The 22,212-nt window shown below is 37.3% G+C and overlaps 1 protein-coding gene across 3 annotated transcripts in view; it reads left to right on the top strand.

Annotated features, from left to right (window-relative positions):
- The window catches only part of NTNG1 (netrin G1), a 160,130-nt gene that overhangs the window by 109,332 nt on the left and 28,586 nt on the right, over nucleotides 1-22,212 (top strand). The window contains exons 6-8 of one of the 3 annotated variants that reach the window (XM_075508224.1): nucleotides 9,767-9,832; nucleotides 11,752-11,811; nucleotides 16,926-17,093. The exons of the other annotated variants lie outside the window; for them this stretch is intronic. Coding sequence (XP_075364339.1) covers nucleotides 9,767-9,832; nucleotides 11,752-11,811; nucleotides 16,926-17,093 — 294 coding nt within the window. The remainder of the gene's footprint in view (nucleotides 1-9,766; nucleotides 9,833-11,751; nucleotides 11,812-16,925; nucleotides 17,094-22,212) is intronic. 3 annotated transcript variants of the gene reach the window in all.

Below are 22,212 nucleotides of genomic sequence, written 5' to 3'. Positions count from 1 at the left end.
GAGCATTAATTTTCATGCGGGTACATGCGTGTGTAAATTCGAAGAGCAAATGGAAGAGTTTATAACTGGAAGAGTTTCCATTCTTATGAAGTAGCTTAGCAAATGCAGTGTATCTGCTGGAATCTTTGCATTAACTCCACAGGCCTTTGAACTGAGCTTTACTCCAGAAAATAAACAGAATTGCGTTCCTTCACAAAAACCTGCTTTCCTGTATGCTATTAAAGGACCAAAATATTACACTTGAACTCTAACAAAACCATAACACTTATGTAAAGAACTAGTATATCAACGAAATAGATGCTTAATTAAACAAAACACTTGAAGGGACTAAGTGCACAGTAGCTCAGCTGTGAGTCTAGGCGAGTTCCGTAGCGGAGAAGTGCACAGTCACGACACGTCAGCTGATTACAAATAAAGCAGGCAGGTAGAAATGGGATCCTGCTGCAGCTGACTGAAAGAATATTCCCCACGGTCTCAGCTTTGCAGAGGCTTTAGACACAACTTGTGCGATGCAGGACTATCACGATGATAAAATATCACAGTAGTAAAATACAATTTGCCATACCTGATATCCAACTGAAAAGCTTCCAATAATTTGGGTAAAACTGCCTCACTTCTTATGATGCAGGGTCAGGTCTGTCAATTTATAAATCAGCTCAGTTTACTTAAGCTCGTGAATGACACTGATTTGTTAAGCTCTAGACAGCAAGTTAAATGCCATCAAAACTAGCCTCCTTGCAAATGAGAGCAGCGTTAACAGCTGAATGCCATGGCATCTGTTTTGCAGCTTTAAATAGTGAAACAGCATCAATGACAATAACATGCAAATGAAAGCCTTCAATCTTAATAATGTAATTTTCACGCTGTGGTATCTCCTTTGGCATTTGCATGACTGCAAATGCATGGGGATATGCTATTTTCAAAACCTTGTGTTTATACATGTATTTATAACCAAAAAAATGAACTAAATGAAAGAGAAGCTTATGTCACTGTTCTCAGGAACATTCCTGCTGTTAATAACAGAAATGGGATGAATGGGAAAATAGCTCTTTGGAGTTTGGTTGTGCTGTAGTTTGTTAGTGCTGTGTTGCATGGACTATACGGTTGTGTTTTCACTTCACACTCCATACAGCCTTCGTCACCACATCTACCATTTCTGAGCATCAGCAGATGTTGGCCTTTGAAAACTTAATAGGGAAACTCAAATACCTTCTAAACAATGGTGACCTGAAAGGATGCATTGTTGACCTCTTTGTATTTTACACTGGGGTGATTAGTACGGTTTATCTATTACAAATGGAGAAAATTCTGTTTAACATTCCATAGGAAATACCAGAGTTTCTTCAAGTCTATGCTTTATCTTTAATCTGCTGTAAATGTCTTGGAGTAATATGCGGTAGAATTCAACAAATTTCTTTGCCTACCTGGAAAGGATGAAGCATGAGCATCTCTTCATGAGCACAAGTAAATACTGATACTCTGCTTGTTTTTTTCATGTGTTTTTTCTTAAATAGCTCAGGGGGGAAATAGTTCTACTTGCACAATGTTCTGAACATCTTTCCTATAAAATAGAAATAGCGGGATTATCGTTAAACAAGGACAGAACTCATAAATTTATCCTGGTCTCTAAGAGAATTTAACAGCAGTACAATTAACACATAAAAACAAACAAGATTAATTAGTTGTGGCTGCTTTAATGGATTCTGCATGATTTCTTCTTTTGTCTATGCTAATACAATGTTTGTGTTCATATCGGCAGAGTTTTTCCCCATCTGGGGACAGGAAGTTACTCTCAGGAGATACAGTTTGGGTTTTATTTTGCCTGGCAGCAAACACTAACGGGGGCGGGGGGACAGGAATTGGCTTTTGTGCGCTTCAAGCTTTTCCTAGTATACAAGGAGGATGGGGTTGGGGCGGGGGGTTATGAAGACTAAACTGCCAGCATACAAAGAAGATGCCACTGCAAGCGATGTTCATTTAACTCTTTTAAGACTGCAATGAAAGCAAGCAAAGAAAAATCAAATCTATTTACCGGTGTGCACATATATGTATCATTTTCTATTCCTTTTTGACCTCAAAGGATCTTGTATTAAAGCAGCTCATCGTTAAAGTTTGTACACAAAGAAAGAGTGGTCATTAAGTAAACATCCTTTCTGATCATCTAGAAGAAAAAAAAAATCAGAGCTTTCCCATTAAGGTCATTTGTACCTGCTGTTGTCTATCAGTTGAATAATAGGTTCTCTGGTCATTCCCAGCATTCTTGATTCCAATGCTGGCCCTTTCAGCATTTTTCAGCCATGTCTGGAAAAATACTGGTGAAAGTGTTAGCAATTAATGAGTCCCAAAACCACTTCATAATTTTAAGCAATGCTTATTTACAGTGTGTAAATATTCTGAAAACTACATTATTTTACTTGCTAAAATAATGATTGTACAATTTTACATAGACCAATGCATCAAAACGCTCATTGTTGTGACCAAATACCAAGGTTACTAATCTGTACAGGTATGCCTTCAAAAAGTTGAATCTTCTAACCTATAGCTTCTATCTTTATTCCTGCAAAGCATAACTCCACTAATTATGCTAAACAGTTTGTTATAAAGGGTATAATTAGATACAGGATAGGATAGACATGATGTGCAAATAGCTCTGTGTGGGTGATTATCACCTTAAAGCCTGCTGGTGGCAGATGAGTCAGAGTTTAGAGACAGACCGTGCACCCAAGTGCAAGATGCAATCACGATAATCAAGTGGTATTTTCTGCTTTGTTCTCTATGGTTTTGTTCTTCTTTATAGCCAATTTCAAATTAAGAGAACTTTGTTTTTTAATGATAGGGAATGCAAGACACAAAAGTGAAAAAAAAAAAGACTGAGTGGGCACTCTTTTATTTTATTGTTTTCTTAACCTTGAAAGATCTAGTAGGTATTTTTCTGGAACTAAAATAGTGTCAGGATGAGTGTAGCTCTATTTGTTTTACATACTCGTTATGAAATTTTAATGTGGTAAATATATATCTTAAAAGGTTGTGAGAGCAAATACTAGTGGATTTTTTTTTTTCTTTTTTATAACAACACAAAGTATTTTGGACATGATTTTGCCCCCTTGCGGTAACTGAGAAGTTCTCTCGTTAAATTTACAGTCATGGGATCAAAGCCATTACAATGCCAAGGTCTGGACTAGAGTATATACACAACACCCACATATGTCAGTAGGATATAAACATGCATAACTAGGTTGTACATTATTTTTCTATTATTATTTGAGGTTTTACAGAGAGAGTTGTACTGTTGGGAGACCATTAAGATGTTTATCTCCTTAGAACACTTAAATATTGTCTTCAGAATATATGTTATTTTGGACATACTAGCAAAATGTTCTCATTTCAATTCAATTTTATCCAAATCTGACTTTTTAATACATAATACTGTTAATCAGGCTCCTGGTCTAAGGCAATGACCTTATCTAAGTAACTGATTATAATATCAAGCCAGTAACAGTATTTGTTTTCCCTCCTTTACTCTAATACTTTGAAGCACTCGGAATTTTTCACTTTAACAATTAGATTTTCCATTATATGAAAATATTACTGGGCTGAAAGAAAATACTGATACCCTATGTGGTATAATGCGCTCCTCTGAACACTGGATCTGAAAGAAATTTAACGTTCCAAATAAAAGACATTGTGAGTAGTTTATTTACCTGGCCAGCTTCATAACAAAGCCAGTTTTCTTCTGTATAACTAGGATTTCACCCTCGAAGTTCAGTAAGCAGAGCGCCTGCGCTGACCCCAGTGCTGAGCAGAAACCGCCTCTGCGCAGAGCGATTTCTCGCGCAGGGTCAGCAACTACCAACGCTGCTCCAGGGAGCGCTGGCAGGTTGTTGGGGTGGGATTTGGGTCAGCCTTTGTTTCAGCTTTTGTTTTGCCAGATCCACCAATTTTAACAGATAAGAAGAGCCGTTCTCACCAGTCTAGTAGACATGGCCACTTACAGTTGCATATTGTTTCTCATTCTTCATCCCAGTTTACCTTCATCGTCTTGGGTTAGTTAAAAACAGTGTATCGGTCAAATTGTCTTTTCAGTGCTTTTTTTTATTTGCTGTAATATACGGGAAGTTACTTAGTTCACAGTGATCTTTGGTTTAGCCATTAATAAACAATCAAGTGATAGGACACTATAGAAGATAAGGTATCAACATTTCAGCATGTACCATGGTATCCGTGCAAAACACGTTGCACTTGCAATATGCAAGTTTAGCTACAGTTACTCAGGGAAGTTTATAGAGGGCAGACATGATCCACAAAGATATTTAAAAATCTAATTATCTATAAAGCTTGGGGAGAAAATGCTAGGAAAAAAAATGTACTTCTATATTTTACCCTCTCCTCTTTTTCTTTCTGTCCCTTAGACATGTAATCAGTTTATTTCATGGAGCATAAGGGAAGAATGAGGTTTCCAAATCAGCATTCTGATTTTTAAAAAATGATCTTGATTTACTGTTCTTCATCAGTTGTGAATTACTGTACAATAATCCTAGTCGACCAGCCAATTTCAGCATCTTTGTAGGAAAAAGCAGAATCAATCAAAATAAAAAGGAACAACCCCCGCAAACTATCAGCAGAATAATTTACTTTTTTTTGTCATGAGAAAGTACCTAAATATTTCCTTCCAAAAATACTTGAATTCATCGTGCAATTTTGCAAATATTTTAGTGGAAATACTTACAATTGAAGAATACTCCCTCAGACCTCATTAGTTTGAGAATTAGCCAACACATTTGTTCAAATCAGTGGATTTTTTTGTGATAGCTAAAAGTTTCCAGAGCTCGATCATTGGATTTTTTTTAAAAAGCCTCTGAAAAGATCACTTACTTTTACTCTAAGACAACAAGTGGACACGTAAAGGACTAATTGCATTTAAATTCTTCCAACAGTTATAAAAGCTGTTATGGCTGAGGAGCTGCCATAAAACAACCACATCTTCACATTTATGCAGAATTCTCCTTTCTTCAAAGGAACAGGTATGAAACTTCCTACATTGCTCCAAAAAAGATTGCCTAACATTGGCCAAGTATTTTTTTTTTAACTTAATACAATAAAGGGGTGATTTTTTCTAAAAAACTCTTTCAGCATTTCTTCCCTTTTGTTGAGTTAGATTTTGCAGTGGTATGAAAGTGCTGAAAGGCAAATTTTATGTGCAGTAGGTTATCATGACCTCAAACTGACCTAATGAGATAGAAATGCTGTAATAATGATAGCGTGATCTTTGCAATAAGTGATGGAATATGATCTGATATAAACACACCCAATTATTCCAGTAATTACTAAATCTGCCATTGATTTCAGTGAGCATTATTTTTTATTATTCCTAATTTTTTGTCTAATATTAACAACTAAACCCACTGTCATACATATAACTCCACTGTGCTCAGCAGAATCTGTATTTTAGAATAGATATTTACTCTCAACTACTCATGGTTTAAAACGGGCAGTGGCAAAGCCAGTTTCCTATGACTAGAAACATGGAGTTCAACTAGAATCGTTAAACTTACACTGACAATTTTTTTAGTGCTTTTTTGTGTTTTAAACAGAACTTGAAGAAAAGTTAAAACACATCTTAAACAGACCCTCTCACTAGGGTTCCTTATTGTTATTATAAATTAAATAAGTAATGATAGCTGTCAACACAAGTGCTCCCTGTCTGCCATTAGAGTGAGCATTATTTAAGACTTACTGATTTATTATTAGTAATTTTCAGCAAATGCATTGTTTGTGGACCGGGTCAGTAGAAACAGTTTAGGAGATGAAAATACGCTAGTCTGCCACAGAGCGCAGATGCCCAGGCAGCAACCTAGTCTTCGTACGCTCCATCACCTGCGCTCTTCCTCCCTGAGGAAGGATAGCCCCTCTCAGTGGGAATACATTTTAATTTTACTGCCAGCTCAGTACTTTGTTGGAGTGAGAAAGCAGCAAAGTGCTGATTAATTTCTGCCAACATCATGACAGGTTTTTTTCACGTGCAGCTGTCTGGTTGGAAGCAGGCTGACACTACGCCTTCATTTCCATTATTTCCCCAATCTGAAACCATGATGTAGCCCATGTACAGCCTGCAGTTCCAGTGAATATTTGAGACAGATCTTCTTCGTTTAATATCATAGCTAATTCCAATACTGTATATCCAAAAAAAGGATTGGGAGGAAAAAAAAAAGGAAATGATCATACGCCTAATAAATATCATGCAATCAGTTTCTCCTTACTTGATGAAAGTAAGATTTTTTCCCAACAGTTATTTTTGGCATATAATTGGCTTTGGAACAATAGTAACTAAAAGTGCAGAAATTTCCAATGCAAATTTAAAATGTCATATCTGATTTTCTGCTCAGTCATATAGCTCACATACCTCTACTCTTAAAGGTGCCTACAATAGCTTCACTTTTAAATAACAACACTACAATGTACTTTTAGAAACTCTTCTTCACGGTTCTGTAGCCTTGTTTGCCCAGAATAACTGTCATAGAATATATCACAGTAGATTTATGTATCTTCTAGAATACTTACACCAAAATTAATTAATTATTCTGGCAAATAATGACTTTAGTTACAGAATACAGTGTCCATACATGGAACTGTTCTGGAAAAGCTTGGTTTATCTAGTCAACTTCTCTATAAATAAAACCCTTAGTGGTAATCACTGAGGACTAGAAATATTTCACAAGTTGCTATAAAAGATTAACTAGCTGCTAAATGAATCTTCCCAGTGCCTGTTCAAAGGATGACTCATCTGCTCCAATATACTTGTGGGAATGACAGTCAACATTCTCTGACTTGGGCGGCTCACATACCTTTTTAGATAAAGCATTTAAAGTTGTCTCCATTAAAAAAAAAAAAACCCAACCGACAGAAAATTTCAAAGATAAGTAGAAAGGCCTTTATCGAGAAACCTGTAATCTTGGTCATAATATATTCCATGAAGGATATAAGAAAAAAAAATTATCTTTACCAAAGATTAAAAAAAAAAAAAAAGCACATAATAGAAGCATTATGTCCCCAGGAGCATTAACCACGTTTCCAAGCAGCTCAGAGACACTGAAGACAGCTGTGGGTCTCAGCTGGATATGACCCTGAACAACCTCATCTAACTTTGAAGTTGACCCTGCTATGAGCAAAGGGTGGAACAAATGACCTCCAGAAGTCCCTTCTAAGATGGTTATAATTATCACTAATAACTAGTAATAATCACTAGTAATAATATTAACTGGTAATCTTCAGGCACTGTAAATATGCTCTTTACTGTTTTGGATGTCCATTAAGAAACTCAGCTCCACGTAATGTAACTTAAAGGGTCAGGGAATTTTTAATTATTTTGCAGTAAGTCACAACCTCCGTTTTAAGTTAAGTTTGCTAAAATGAGCACAGTTCTATAGCATTTATAGGATTACTAAGAAATATGTAACACTGATTTTTCTGTCATACAAGTAGTGATTTTATTTGGACAAGACAAGAGATCATCATCATCATAGGAGAAATCATCATCAGAATAAGATTATATATGAAATATTATTGATTATATGAATCAGATTATATAAAATATCTGATTTCCTATGTAGGCCTTACAGTTTATTAAATGACGGATATTCCAGAGGGTTAGTCCTAAGGCATTCCAAAGCTTTGACGCTATTACTTCTGGTAATACCTAGGCCATTTCAGTTGAAGACCATTATGCATGTGAATTTTTGGAGTCAGTGTGCTACACAGTATTCAACAACAGAAGCAGGATATTGGAAGCTCCGGTTTGTAATGTTACAGGTTTTCTGCAACAACCCTGATGTTGCACAATGGCTAAAAGAGAAAAAGGCTCAGGGAACAGCAGGACAATGTAGTCAATACAGATTGCTTTTCCTTTTTTAGCTCTTGATTTTTATATGTATTCTCTAATGTCCAGTCCCTTTAAAATCTTTAGGTCAAGCCTAAGTGTTCCTAAAACTATCAAAACTTTAACAGTGAATTAACTGTGCAAGTAATTTGTCTGTGTGTGCTTGAAACTTCTTTAAAATAGTCAGTCAGTGTTTCAGGACGAGGAGGAAGGCGGTGTCTCAGGTGCATGGAATTACAGTCTTTCAGTGGGCTAGGGTTATCATGCCACCTCAGTAAGTATGGCTTTTAGATACCTTTTGTCACACACTCTGACTATTGTGTTTGCACTTCCTATGTGTGTGAATTGGTGGATCTGACCAGTAGAGGCAGGTAATTTTTGATCAATACATAGACTGTTTGAGAATCTACCAAACTGACTCAGTTTTTCTTTATTCCGTGTTCTTGATTGATAAGGAAAAAGCACAAAAATGCAAGAATATGATGTAATGATGTGATTATATCACAACTTGACTGATTCAATTGCAGAAGATTACCTAACAGTAAATGGCACAGTGCAGGTCATCATCCTTTCCTTGAATTGTTCTCTATGTAGGACTTTTGGGACAGCCATCCCCACCCAGCCAATTTCTCTTCACCCTTGACAAATGGGTCAGAAGATACTATGGAAAAAAAATCATGTCCTCCTTCCACATCGGATGTTTGAAGCCCCAGTCTTTTTGTCGTAGCATCCCTGCAGGTCTTCCGCTAAGGTGGACATAACAGTGAAACACACCTTCTTCCAAAAGACCTATAAGCCTAGACCCTTAATGACAACCAGGTTGTGACAACTGCAATCTACTCACTACCCAACTGATTTCCTTATAGGTAGAAATGAAGAAATAGCTCTCTCCCCACTGATATCGCCGCTATGTAGGCTGATGCACCCATTAAGGAAAATTCTGTTCAGCTCAGAAAGGGCACAACCACTGCAGTACTCACAGAAGATGATACAAATGTGGTCCAAATCTCATGTTCAAACCCAGACAGATGAAAAGAGAGGAAAGATTATACCAGAAAAAGAAGGAGAGTATAAATACCATTGCCCAGATCAGAGCCCAAAGAAAAGCTTTCTTTCTTCCTCCTGCAACCCCATCCCCTTTACTTGCTCTCAGCTCCAACACCCAGCACCATTCTGCTAAGGATTATCTCTCCCCACTACCCCAGCCCCAAAGCACATTGACCAAAGGAGATGAAGCTCTAAAGAGACATAGCTAATTCTTTCGCTGAGATACAAAATGCTTCTACATGTAGGTAACACATTATGTAGGGCCTTTAAGAAATGTAGACATTTAATGTTCTTACAAAAAAAATCAAGCTGTAAAATATATCAGTAGAGGTGATCGGAAATAGATACAACACACACAACTGTGAGAGCAAAAGAAAAGACCCACTCTACTGGTAAATACATTTCTTCTGATAACAGAAATATAATTCACTCAAAAGGCCCTAAAACAGGATGTTACGGTAAGATATGTGTCTTTGGTAAGAAATCCGTATTTGTCTGATATTGTCATTTTATCTCTACAGAGCAAACTTAACAGAATATGTTCCTGTTTTGTTCCTGGTGTTAGAATCACATATATTGGTCTAGAATATCTTCTCATCAAGAAAAATTATATTTTAAACCACGGAAGATAAATTGTTATGCACAGTATTTTATGTCCATTTGGTGTTTTGGGAATCATCAATTGCTTGTTTTCTTGTTCACTGTGGAGTCATGTACTGTTCAAGTGCAACCTAGACTAGTCCAGTAATGGATGTTTGTAACCTATGTCTTTGTCCATATGCTTGCCTGTTTAGAACAATATCACAGATGTAAATAACAAAACCTGATTTTTCCTGATGCATGCAGATCCTCCAAAGTTTGATAGGATATGGCCGAATATTTCTTCCCTTGAGGTTTCTAAACCAAACCAAGGTAGGATGCTGTAAATTCCTACTGGTCTAAAATTACTGAAATTGCTTTCAAGGAGTCCCACATGATGGCAAAAGCAGTAAAATGATAATCCAACTCATTTTTCTTCCGGTGCTAAATAATGCTATTCTGTGAGAAAATAACCATAAAACAAACCTTACCTGAAAAGTCTTCCAGTACTCAGATATGCACATCATCACTGCAAAAAGTCTGGAAAATTAGACACACAGGTTATAAGTACTGATATGCAGAAAGCCCTAGATAATGTTGGACTTGTTTAGACAGCAGTCTACATTTTGAGTAAGTTTCAAGATTCTTGAGCGAGACAGATTGTCATTGTCTACATCAAACCCATTTTTAATGTCTTGTCTCCACTTTGTTCTCCTAAGTGAGCTGAGAGGCATTCTCAGCTTGCGTGCCATCCACAATACAAGCAAGTTCTCTGCAGGATAGACTCGTACTTTTCTGCAATTTGAGTGCCACACAAAAAATTACTCACAGACTGTGGCATGAGGATTAGCATTGAAAGAGACAGAACAACTTTTTAAGTTGACTAATAAAAGTAAGATTCTTTGTTATTTGAAGTTGTATTCAGCTATACTTCACATTTCAGAATGATTGTTCATTTTAAAAAATAAAATCCTTTTGTTCTTCTTATTTACTGCCCTTTGCTCCCCAAAAAAATCCTTGCAGAAATCTGGCCTGTGACTTGCTTTGACTGTTCAAAGGGTGTCCTTTTTGTGCTATAACACATACAGGTGGAGAATAAAATTAATTGAAAGGTGATCTAGAAAATAGCTACTAAACCAAGCAAGATGTATTGGGAATCTGTTGGGGAATTACATTGGAAGGGCTGTAGTTAAATCCGTTGATCACAACGACCAAATCAAAACATATGCACATATGTATAAAATCTAGCATGTTGTATGTGTGAGTTTCTATGTGCCCAACAAAATAGAAAATACTAATTGATCTGTGCTTTCTATAAGGATTAGCAATGTACTTTAGTTTGCATTATTCACATATATTTTAAATTAAATATCCCTGATGAAGTGATACTTAGCATTCCAATAACGTCATTTAGCCCATGTTGTATTTTCCAAGCTTTTGCATGTGTTCCTTAAACAAACAAAAAAAACCCAGATTGATCTCTGCTCCTCTGCTCTCTGTAAGGATTAGCCTACATTATTCACAGGAATTTTAAATCAAAACATTCCCAGTGAAATGATACTTAGCATTTCTAATGGATTTCATAGCTTAATTATACTGCTTGTGATCTAAGACTTAACTTCATTGCAAGATACGTCTTGAACAGCACAAAATTATTCAGTGTTTCTTCCCCAAAAATAAGAGTTTTAGTAAATTCAGTTTTGACGTTTTGTTAGGGAGCACAAAACACAAAAACTTAAAAGCATTTCTATTCAGATTATGTGTTTGCAGCGTATTGTTACAGTGTTTAACATTTATTGTAGATTAAATAATTCAGTCATGGATAGTGTATTAAGAGAATAATTACAGAAATCTGCCTATACCTAATAATGTTGTGTTTTCTTTGTTTATGCTATTAGGCCAGAATAAATATGCATGTAAATTTAATAAAACCTTTGCAGATCACTCTGGTTACCATATAGTCATTGGTCACGGACTGGGAGAAACCATCAAATAACCTCTAACACAAAACTGCCAAAGTGTGTGGATGTGAATTACATTCCCTTTCTTTATCTTGGATATTACAGCTCAAATGATTTAATAGTTGATAGTATATAACTCATTTTCTCTAACTTTCACCCTTTCCTTACAAAACAATAACCATTGTTAAAGTTAATTTAAAAGTTAGACAACAAAGACGTTTATTTTAATCTTTTGATTTGTTCCTATATGATACCTTTTCTAATTTACTGTTCATTTTATTACCTATCCAGTTGCTCCCAAATTAGCTATGTCAACTGTTTCTTCTGTTCAAGTTGCAAACCACAAGAGAGGTAGGAATTCTTGGATTCATACAGTGATTCCATAGTGCTCTGTGTTGTGAAAACATCGCACTGTATGAATCTGGAATATCTGTGAAGTGTACCCATCAGCTTACTGGTGAGGCATCTTCATTGACAATAACAGAAGCATTAAGTCACATAAACATAAGCCATACAAAGAAAATAATAAATATATAGAGAATATATAGAAAATAATAGACAGTCGCTGCTGGCATATGAAGTGACATGGCATTTGTTTTTAAAGGAGTAAAATGTATGAATATGACCGTTCAGATTGTGGCCTAGAAAGCCAGTGTTTGCTAGAGTCTTGTTTTCCTCACTGATATGCATAAATTGTAGAAGAGGATACATAAGCAGATTAGTTGAGGGCAAACAATACATTAAGCATCATTGTCCATATCCTCAAGAAGTATCTGTAAATGCCATGGAGTGTAATGCAGACTCATGTCTTTTAATGCATTGTAAGTGTGCCTTACATCTTCATTTTATTCTAAGTGTGCAAATTCAGAATGTAGGCATTACATTTTGAACTGATGTTTCAGTGTTTTATCAAAATAATGGAATTATATGGGCATAATGAAGGATGCCAACATTCGCTCCGACTTACAGGCAACCTGTTCATTTGCATATCTGTCATTCACAGCCTGAACCCTGAGATCTTCTCAGTGTTCTTCCTCATCGATTTATCTGTAAACAGTATGTATAAGGATGTTTTGTCTTTCTGTAGCTATTGTGTCTATCCCATTATTCATACATATTAACAAGGAATAGGGATATTAATAAATGTTTGAACTTAGTTTGACCTATTTGATGAGATCATGATACCGAGCCGTACTGTTTGTTATGAAGCAGGTCATTTCTAAGGTTACGACGAAATCTCTTTTGTTTGCCTTTTGTTAGTGTATAGAGGAGGAACACAGAGGTACTGGGAAATGAAAAAGAAAAAAATATTTTAATGATTTCTGAATGCACTTTTCTTGAAATGCTTTGTGCTTTTAATTAGAAAACGACACTGACAGCTGTCTCATGCATTACCTGTCTTAGTTTAAAAATGATGCTTCCCTTCCATGTGGTTACCATTGTTTCATGTGCTGCTGTTTCATGTTTTATTGGCTGCAGCTGAAGCTTCAGCTGAACCTTGTCCCCACAGCACAGTAGTGTGTCACCTCAAAGGTGTAAATGCATAGCATTATAATGGGGGAAAAAAGTATTCAATTTATAGAAGCAAAACAATTAAATGATCAGCCTCTTTATGAGCCTCCTTCAGTGGGTAATTCTATCACGCTATCATGTTGGAAACAGTCTTTAAAGGCTCATACAGTCAATCCTTCTGTGAGTTGGCAAGGGATTTGACAATTCCTGGATCATCCAAAGACAATTATCAAATCTAACACGGCTATCTCTTCTCCCTTTTCCTTCACATTAAACCTATCTAGCTATCTTTACCTCTTCTCTGAGGTTTTATTTCCCAAGCCATTTACTCCTCGTTGTTATTCAGCTTTAAACTGTCTCCAGTTTATCTGTGTCTTTTCTGACACGCGGTACTCGGAACTGAAAGCAGCATTTCCTAGCACTGTAAGCTCATGTCATTTCATTGGTGGTAAACCATTTGCAGCCTGATTTTGATACTTTCCCCCATCTCTTTCAGTGATTGCATGGCTTTGCCAGTGCATGAAAGTGGTTGGGCTGCTAGCCAGAGACAAGTGCCTAAAAACTTTAAGCTGTGCTTCTGACAAGTCTAATAAGCAGGCTGCTTTCTGGTCTGGGTGTGCTGGTTAAGGTGAACCACATAAGCTAGAAAGGCCGTACAGCATTGACAGGTGTTTGCTTCCCAGCTGGCATGATGCTGAATGTAATTCTACATATTATGTTTGACTGATTTAGGGTAGCACCTCACGTAGCCAGTGGAGAAAATAACTCCCTTTCAATCACGTAAGGACCCTTTACATAGCTTTTTTTATGAACACAGAGGGATGTGAAAATGATTCACTGACCAGGGCAACAGCAGTAAGCAAAATAAGTTCATATTATTGCACTAGCGGGGGGGGGGGGGGGGGGGGGGGGGCAAAAATTAGCAAAAAGTTGATTTAATCATTACTTGCTATGCCTTTTTTTTTTCCTTTGTGCCATTGCTATAATTTGATCAGATGTTAGACTGTTTTGGAGTTAACTCAGTTTTTTCCTATACCATGTAGCATTTACCACTCTGATGATCAAGATTCCTAGAGCTTTCCTATATCTTAGTATAAGTTAACTTTGAGACAAAGGCTTTCTTTCACACAGCACAGTTGTTACAAAAGAGCGTACCCACAGGAATGCAAACAAGTACAAGAATTGGTCTCATTGTTTACCTTTAATGTTATGAGCCACATCTGAACTTGGGTATTCCTTCTGCATATATTTAGGAGCATGTGTGTACATCAAACTAAGTCCTTTGTAATTATTAGATGTTTCTTCAGTCCAAATCATAACTTGGAGCAAGCCTTATACAGAGTGAACTGCTTTATGTGCAGCTTTGTTTCCTGTGCTTTTGTAATGGCTAATTATGAGTAGTAGTAATATTTTTGAAGACCATATCACAATTTCAGAGTCGAAGTAGTGCAGTCCTTCATTCACAGAATATTCTCAATTTCTTTCTGCTACTTTAAACACAAAGATGATGTAGCATAGTCTGATTTACTGGCACTTCTTTATAGTCTGCATATTTCTGAAACATAATCATGTAGTATTCTGCTGCCCGTTACTGATGCAAAAACCAAGGTAAATTACTTCCTCTGAATTCACCTGCAGTATGATTATGTTAACCACAAGTCTGACAAACATGCCAGTAAAGTATCATCTCACCAAAACAAATTGTCTAACGGTAGCAGAAGACAGGTCCTTTGTCAGACAGAGAGACTGAGACAGCATTGCTTCTGAATCTGAGATTCAGAAGGACGAGATTGCTTATCACTAACCAGTCTTTCTTCTTTTAAAAATAAAACACATAAAACCAATCATAACGATTTTCCCTGTGACTCCTGTTTGCTAGTGCTAGTTTCCACTTTTAGATCTGTTGCCTCTGCCCTACACAGGCGGTTTTTACTCAAGCGAGATGGATATACTAGGGGAGAAATGCTGCTGGATGGCTGGCTGAAATGCTGAATCATTAACAGTTTTTTCCTCCCCCCTCAATTATGTCAAGTGGTAACATACTGAGACTGATACACCAAATGTTTTACTGTACTCCAGCAGTTATAGGCATCAAAATTATCAGATTGGCATGAACCACAAAACATTGGTTTAGCAGTATAACATTGAAGAGAACAAGAATGCATATATGTTAACTAAACGTGTACATGTAAATTGAATTAATGTCTCCTGGCAGCAGAAAGGCAGCTCTCAACATTGAAACATATGTTGTGCTAAGCATTGTACAGTATAAGAAAAGACGCTATCTGTTTACAGTCCACTACATCAGACAACAGCCAAAGAAATATATATGTATGAGGTGTGCATAACATACTCATAAACACGTACCAGTATTGCTCCTTCTTTAGAAAAATACGGACAGGCACAAATCTTGTATCGGACCCCCTATGCCAACAATCGGTGGGCTCATTAGGTGCCCTAGCACGGTCAGCAGCGTGCCATAGGAACGGCAGCACGGGGGACTTGGCCCCTCTCATGAATGGGAACATTTTACACCCTCTGCTGCAGCTTTATCTAATTACCGGCTACGTTAACTCCAAGACCTTGAAGCCCTTCCAAGTCACTGCATCCAGTACTCCATTACTAGCAGGAAACATACCATAATCCCTTTCACCAGTTAATAAACTACATCGCTAAAGCATCAGTGTTTTTGCTACAAATTGGAAGAGTGGTCGAGAACCTCAGTGCCCTAATGGCTAGATACCGTCTCCTGATTTCCAGTGGAAATTTCTCAATGGCTAGTTAACACCCATTTGTTCTTGTGCCAGTGTTGTCCATTAGCGCAGATACTCACTTGGGATGGCAGAGGGCTATCTCCTTGATGTATTTATAGCCCAGCGATATCCCCTGTCTTCAGTTTCCCGGACTAAACAAGCCAAATTATCCTAGTCTTCACTTTTTAAATAGGCTCTCTACTTCTCTGATCATCCTAATAACCTCAGAGTTGAGTGATCAGATTTACACAAGCTTTCTACACAAAGCGTAGCTGTGCCTTCTATAATGATATTGATACATTTCTAATTTCTACTTCTTTCTGCATAAAACCAAGCATCGCTTGTGACTAAAGACTAAAAGGCACTAGCATCCTATGTTTAATGAAGGGGGTTTTAAAAAGCGGCTGTCATGCCAGCTGCATTTCAGATGGCTGCAGTAAGCATGCTCTCCGTTCAGTACACATTTCAGAATTTTCATAATCTTTTCTGGCCCAGTTGTTGTTTATCTCAGAATATAAAAATGGGTTAATGCTTACCTCAGAAGTACAGTAGAAGTAGCTCTTAAGTAACACCTCTCTTCTTTCCTTTTCTTCTCTGTTAATTGCTTTAGGAGGTGCTGGCCAAAATTGTCAAACTAGAGATTTGTTTGGTCTTGGAATAAAACAGTCTGGTTCCCAAGGTGCTTACCAGCTACAGTACCCCGAGTTCAGCAGTATTTTTGAATGCTCACCATTTATGTCAGAACAAAGCTTTTATTTTACTTACAGTTGTGGATTTAAGCATGATGAAGTTTGACAATTTTGTCCACTGTATTTAATATTTTTAATATGAGGAAGTTTTTCCCATGTCTTGGTTTATACTCATCTCAAATGTGCAAAAAGATGTGCATTTCTATCAGCGGAAACTGAGCCTCCAGTACCCCTGAAAGGTTTACAACTGCAAATGCTTCAGTTCCATCAGGTCTGCCAACAACAGCCAACCTTCGACGTCATGCCATGGTCGTCGGGTCACGCTAACCTGCCTGAAACAAACGTCACTTTCATTGCAGATAAACATCTGCTGTTGTCCATGTTACATCGATTAACATGTATGTGCCATTCATTCATACTTCTGTTCATGGTTCATTTTTACTAAGCATGTAATGTGCTATTACTCTGCTGCTGTATACATTCTGTATACATTTCTGTTCTTCCTTGAAAGACTGTGAATGCTTCGGGCACTCCAACCGGTGCAGTTACATCGAGCTGCTCAATACGGTCATTTGCGTGAGCTGTAAGCACAACACTAGAGGTCAGCACTGTGAGTTATGCAGGCTGGGCTACTTCAGAAATGCTTCTGCAGAGCTGGACGATGAAAATGTGTGCATAGGTCAGTCCCGGGATAACTGCGGCTTTTCTTCTGTGCCTTTTCAGCTACTGGCAGCTGCTAGGGACCACTGCTGCTTACTTGCCAGTTGAGCCAGAATGAGCTTTTTCAATGGATAAGAACATCTGTGTAGACTTTTCACCTCATTTCCCTTGCCCCTGTAGCCCCAAGGAGGTATTTTGAATCTGTATATGACGATGAACTCCCTGGCCAAGGGTCCTGGGAAGACTTTCCCAGGAAGCCCCTGAGAAACTGATTGTTCTCTTCTGCAGGAGGGAGCCACACTGGAGTTGCGCATGTGAAAACTGAAGGGTTGAGTCATAAATACCTGTTCCCAGTCTAACTTTCTGGAATTATTAGTGCAGACTCTTGAATACTTGCCTGGAGACCTACAAAAGTTGCCAGCTGCATCAACAGGGCATGGGGAGTGGTGCTTATTAACCCCTTTTATTCACTTAAAGTTCATAAAAACACGTTGCAGCTAATTCTGCTCCCCGGCACAGGGCTGTAAATGCAGTGTTACCTCCCCTCTCCTTAGAGGAGAAACTGAAATTATGCCCATGTGGTTAGGAGCAGAATTTATCAAATCAGTTTGACATGATACCAATTTAGAAAAGGGATTCCTAGGTGAAAACAGTGCTTTAGACCTAGCATCTGCTATAAGTATCCAAAATGCAGAATTAAAGAAAATGTCAGAACAGAATTAAAAAAGCGTATTAGGAAAAAATGTAAGATCTTTCTCAAACTAGAAGAATATGCAGTGTTCTCATGTCACCACAGACAGTGTATAGAAAAAGTTAGGACAATTTAGGTGAAGACTGAACGTAGTCAATAAAGGAAGCCTGATACAATGGCCAGTAGTTAACAGCCACAAAAGGCACTGGAGAGGTGGAGAATTTATTATATAATGTTTCTTATAGACATAAGTATCGGTAGAACCTGTTCTGGATTTTCATTGTGATATTTTTTCTTTCCTTTTTCCAGGAAGCAAAAAGAAAGAGTAGTTATAAGATTTTTCTCATGCCAAAATAGACTATGGGTGTATGAATTATATTTTAATATTCTTTATAATCCATTGCTGAGATTCAAGCCAGAAACTATTTAGGTTGCTGTTATTTGTTTCAGTCTGCAGCTTGACAGATTTACACTTTATTTCATGATAAACACCCAGATCCATCCACGCACTGCATTTCACGTGTCCTTCTTTTAACTTTGCTTGGCAACACATTCAGAAAATGCATGATCTCCTTTGACATTAATTAGTCTGAGCTAATAAGAACTTTAGTAGGCAAGTCATGATTTTGTATGACTGTGCTGAGGAGATTAACCCAATCAAATGTTCTTGGAAAGAACCCACTGTCCCTCATATTCGTTTGATGTAGAAGATGGACATCATCGGTATGACATCAGGGCTGTATAATTTCAGCTGCCTAAATAGGCCTAATGAATATGACACTAAATTACTCTGTTTGGGATTTTTCATCAGCTCATTCAGTAAATTGATTTCCCATGTACACTGAAATGCTAAGACAGCAGCTGTAGCTACGTAAGACAAGTAAGTTAATAAACCAGGAGTCAAAAATAAGTAAATTTTAAATTAATGTGCAAATGATGTATTTAGAATGTCTTAGTAAAACAACTGTGCACTTCGAAATTGCCCAGGCTCTCTGCAGAAATAAAATTTAAAAACCTTTCATTTAACAAGAGTCTTAAAAAAAAAAAAAAAAAAGAGAAAAAAAAAAAAAGAAAGAAAGAAAGAAGGCAATGTGATGCATTTGCTGACTTTCCCACCTTAATGCAAACAAAATTCTCTTGGGCGCCCATGAGAATTGTACTATATGGATGACTATAGGATCAAACCCTGGTTTGCTACATATTAGGTAATTTGTTTCAAATAAGTAATATTCTTGTTGGACTAAGACAGTTTTCAGGATCATAGTGATCATACTGCATACAAAATGTATGTATCCTAGCTGATTTGCCAACTTAAGAAGACTTTCATACTACTTCTTGTTTAAAGTCAGTGAAGTGAAGCAGATACCTAAGCACTTTTCAGAAAACAGAGAAGGTTGTGCTTAAAGTGCTTAGGAATTGGGGCTCCTAAGATTTAATCCTGCAAAGTGTAGAGTTTTTTCACCTCTGAGAGAGCTGATGGATTCACCATCCTTCTAGGTCAAGCACAAAGAGTCTTGCTCTATTGGAAATGCTCATTTCTCTTTTCTCTGAGTTTAAAAGCAGTGTTTTGGGTTTTAAGTATAAGTGGAATGTTGGCATGAACATTTTAATACGCAGATTTCCAGTGACATGTGCAAGTCTTATTCCCGGATGAAAGTCTCATTTTTCCAGGCTAATTCTTTCCTCTTCAGCCACATATGTAGAAAAGTAAAAAATGTTTGGATAAGCTAGTTTAATGGCAGCTAACAGGGCTTTGGCTCTGATTATCAAAACTACTTTATGAAAACTATAGTTTTCATAAATATACATGGTAAGTACATGGCTAACAAATCTGTGAATCTTAGCCGATGCTAACTAAATGGAGAAAATGTAAAATGTTTCATTTTTAAAACTGACAAGTTACAAAGAATCGAAATACTGAGAAGGTTTTTACCAGTGAACTAAATGCAATGCATTATACAGTGGGCTTAAATCTAATTTCATTATGCCCTTAACTTCTTTAGAAGCAAAATAAATTTTATTTCCTAAAATGAAATATCAAAAATTTGTGGATTTGTCAGTTAACTGCAAAATTACCTCATATGGGCAACTGCAGTTTCTAAATAAATTAAGGTATTTTGAAGTTAAAAATCATTCATTTGACATGCTTACAGTGAAAAAGAATTTAACAACTTGAAGAGCTTTTTATTTTTACAAGGTCTTCATAAAGTCCTAATAACTCTTTATTTCAGTGAATACACACACTGGCAAGCATGGATAGCATGGAAACCACCAGGTAGACCCAGAGTAATAAAATATTTCCTTTGCCTTACAACATAAATACTGAAATGGCAATTATTGTCACACCTATAGAAAGCCAACCTTGCAGTCACTTAGGCTTTAGCTTCAGTTAACACCTGTGAGACCTTTAGAAACCCTAATGGTATATGGCTAAGTGAACCCTGAGGGCTGTCCTGTAGCCACTGTCAACCCAGACTGATAAGCAGCAAGCCTGCAAGCTTCAGCCCATTTTCCCAACCTTCTTTTTTACTTTTTTTCATTATGTTTCGTTGGCAGCATCACATTGGTGTAGTGAATCTCAGTGAACAGATCACTACCACTGTCATCTTCCCATCCTTCAGTCACCAGATGGAGGTTAGGAGGAAAATTCCTTCCCAGTTCAGATCTGCAGGGTTTTTTTTCCCCACCCTGGAACCTGGGGTGTGGTCTGCTTATTAGGATGATCTGGGAATGTTAATTTAATGTTATTTAGTGCCCTGTTGTAAGGGCATTGGAGATACTGACTGCCTCCCTGTGGCACACTGGAATTGTGGCTTTTGAGCTTTTTAATGTCTTAAGTATTTGGCAGGTCTTGGGAAGTGTTCCACAGCCTGTGATACTGTTTTGGACAACGAGCTGGGATGTTCGGTGGACCTCTGCAGGTTATATATCTCTCTCTCTATGGTATCAATTGTGTATTCAGAAAGATGGAGGCTAGATTCAGTTACTAAAGGTTACTGGGTCTGTGTGGTGTTCTGATTTGACCTACTACTTTTGTAAAAAGGGCCTGGCTTCAAGTTTTGTTTCCACTACCCACTTTCCCTTAAAGAGCACAATATGGGCCTGGTACTTCTTACGTGTTTGTATGATAGAGTTCAGCAGGAAAGCTTTCACTGATTCAGGGTCAGGTTCTTGTTCTCTGGAAAATATAAAATTATGTATCTATAAACATTCAATATCATGGGCCATAGGTTTCTTTCACAAACACCTGTTTTAATCACTGTAACTCCATTATGTCCAACTAAGCTATTTTTAATGTATGAGAATCAGGCCTTCTGTTTCTAATGTAATTCCAAGCTTTTTGTCTTTCAAGGTTTTCTATAAACACTCTTCAAGAAAATTTTACTTCCTGCATTCAATATGTATCTCAGTTCTATGCCTGTTTACATAAACATTTCATACATCTGATTAACATCAGAATTGCCAGCTTTTCAAGTGGCACTCACTGTGCTATAATTCTGCTCAGCCTTGCACAGTATTTTTGGCGTGTCAGTTTTCAACTTCGTTAATGAATGTTGCTAGCTAATTGACTCTATTATTATTGTGGAACTCTGTTTGCCAAAGGTAACTATTCTTCTTCAGCATGCCAAATGTTCAAAGTGCCATCTGTAATTTATAGTTAATAAACACTGAGACAACAGATGACAAATGTCTTCCTGGTAATTTTTTTCCTGTTACAGTTTTTCCTTTGGATTTTTTTATATTTTACTTCCCAGTTCAACTCCATTTTGTCATTTACAATATCGCTGAGGTTTAACCTAATGCTAGGGAACAACTGCCAAAGGTAGTCATCAAAGTAGCACTGATTCACAGACATATAAAGCCAGGCTCCCAGCAGGTTGCCCAGATTCAGGAATTGATTTGTGTATCTTCTGCCTTCAACAGCAGCAGAGATTGGATGCTGCCAAAATCTGCCTGTGGTCTCAGTTGACAGTGGAGTTACTCTGGGTCTACATGGGTCTACATACAAATAAGACACAGCCCTTCATTTAAAAAAAAAAGAAAAATGGTAAATAAACTGAAGAACAGGAGTGCCAAAAACGAGCTCTGCTAGCTACTGTCTTGTCTTCTTTGTTCAGCTAGCAGAAAGCTGAACACAGATATTGTAATCACGTTAAAGAAAAGGGCTGTGAATGAACAACACAGTAAGCGTTGTGGGAGGAAATGTGTTACCCTAGTCATTCTTTAATTAGGTGAACACACGTGGAAAATATACAGCAGGGAATGAGCCTCACTGCATTTTCCATCTGCCCACTGGGAGGTGAGAGAAATGAAAATGGCAGCGTAAAGCCAGTTCTGATAAGTTTTGCATTACATTACTGCTTACCTCAAGCTTTTCATTGTGGAATATGTAAAAGGTTTATTAACGTCACTGATAAATACAATCTCATCAATTCGATGGCAAATA

This window comes from Mycteria americana, chromosome 7, assembly GCF_035582795.1.
Source record: "Mycteria americana isolate JAX WOST 10 ecotype Jacksonville Zoo and Gardens chromosome 7, USCA_MyAme_1.0, whole genome shotgun sequence".
NCBI classification, from domain to species: Eukaryota; Metazoa; Chordata; class Aves; order Ciconiiformes; family Ciconiidae; genus Mycteria; species Mycteria americana.
The sequence above is the reverse complement of the archived record's forward strand: the minus strand, read 5'-3'. Positions and strand labels throughout refer to the sequence as shown.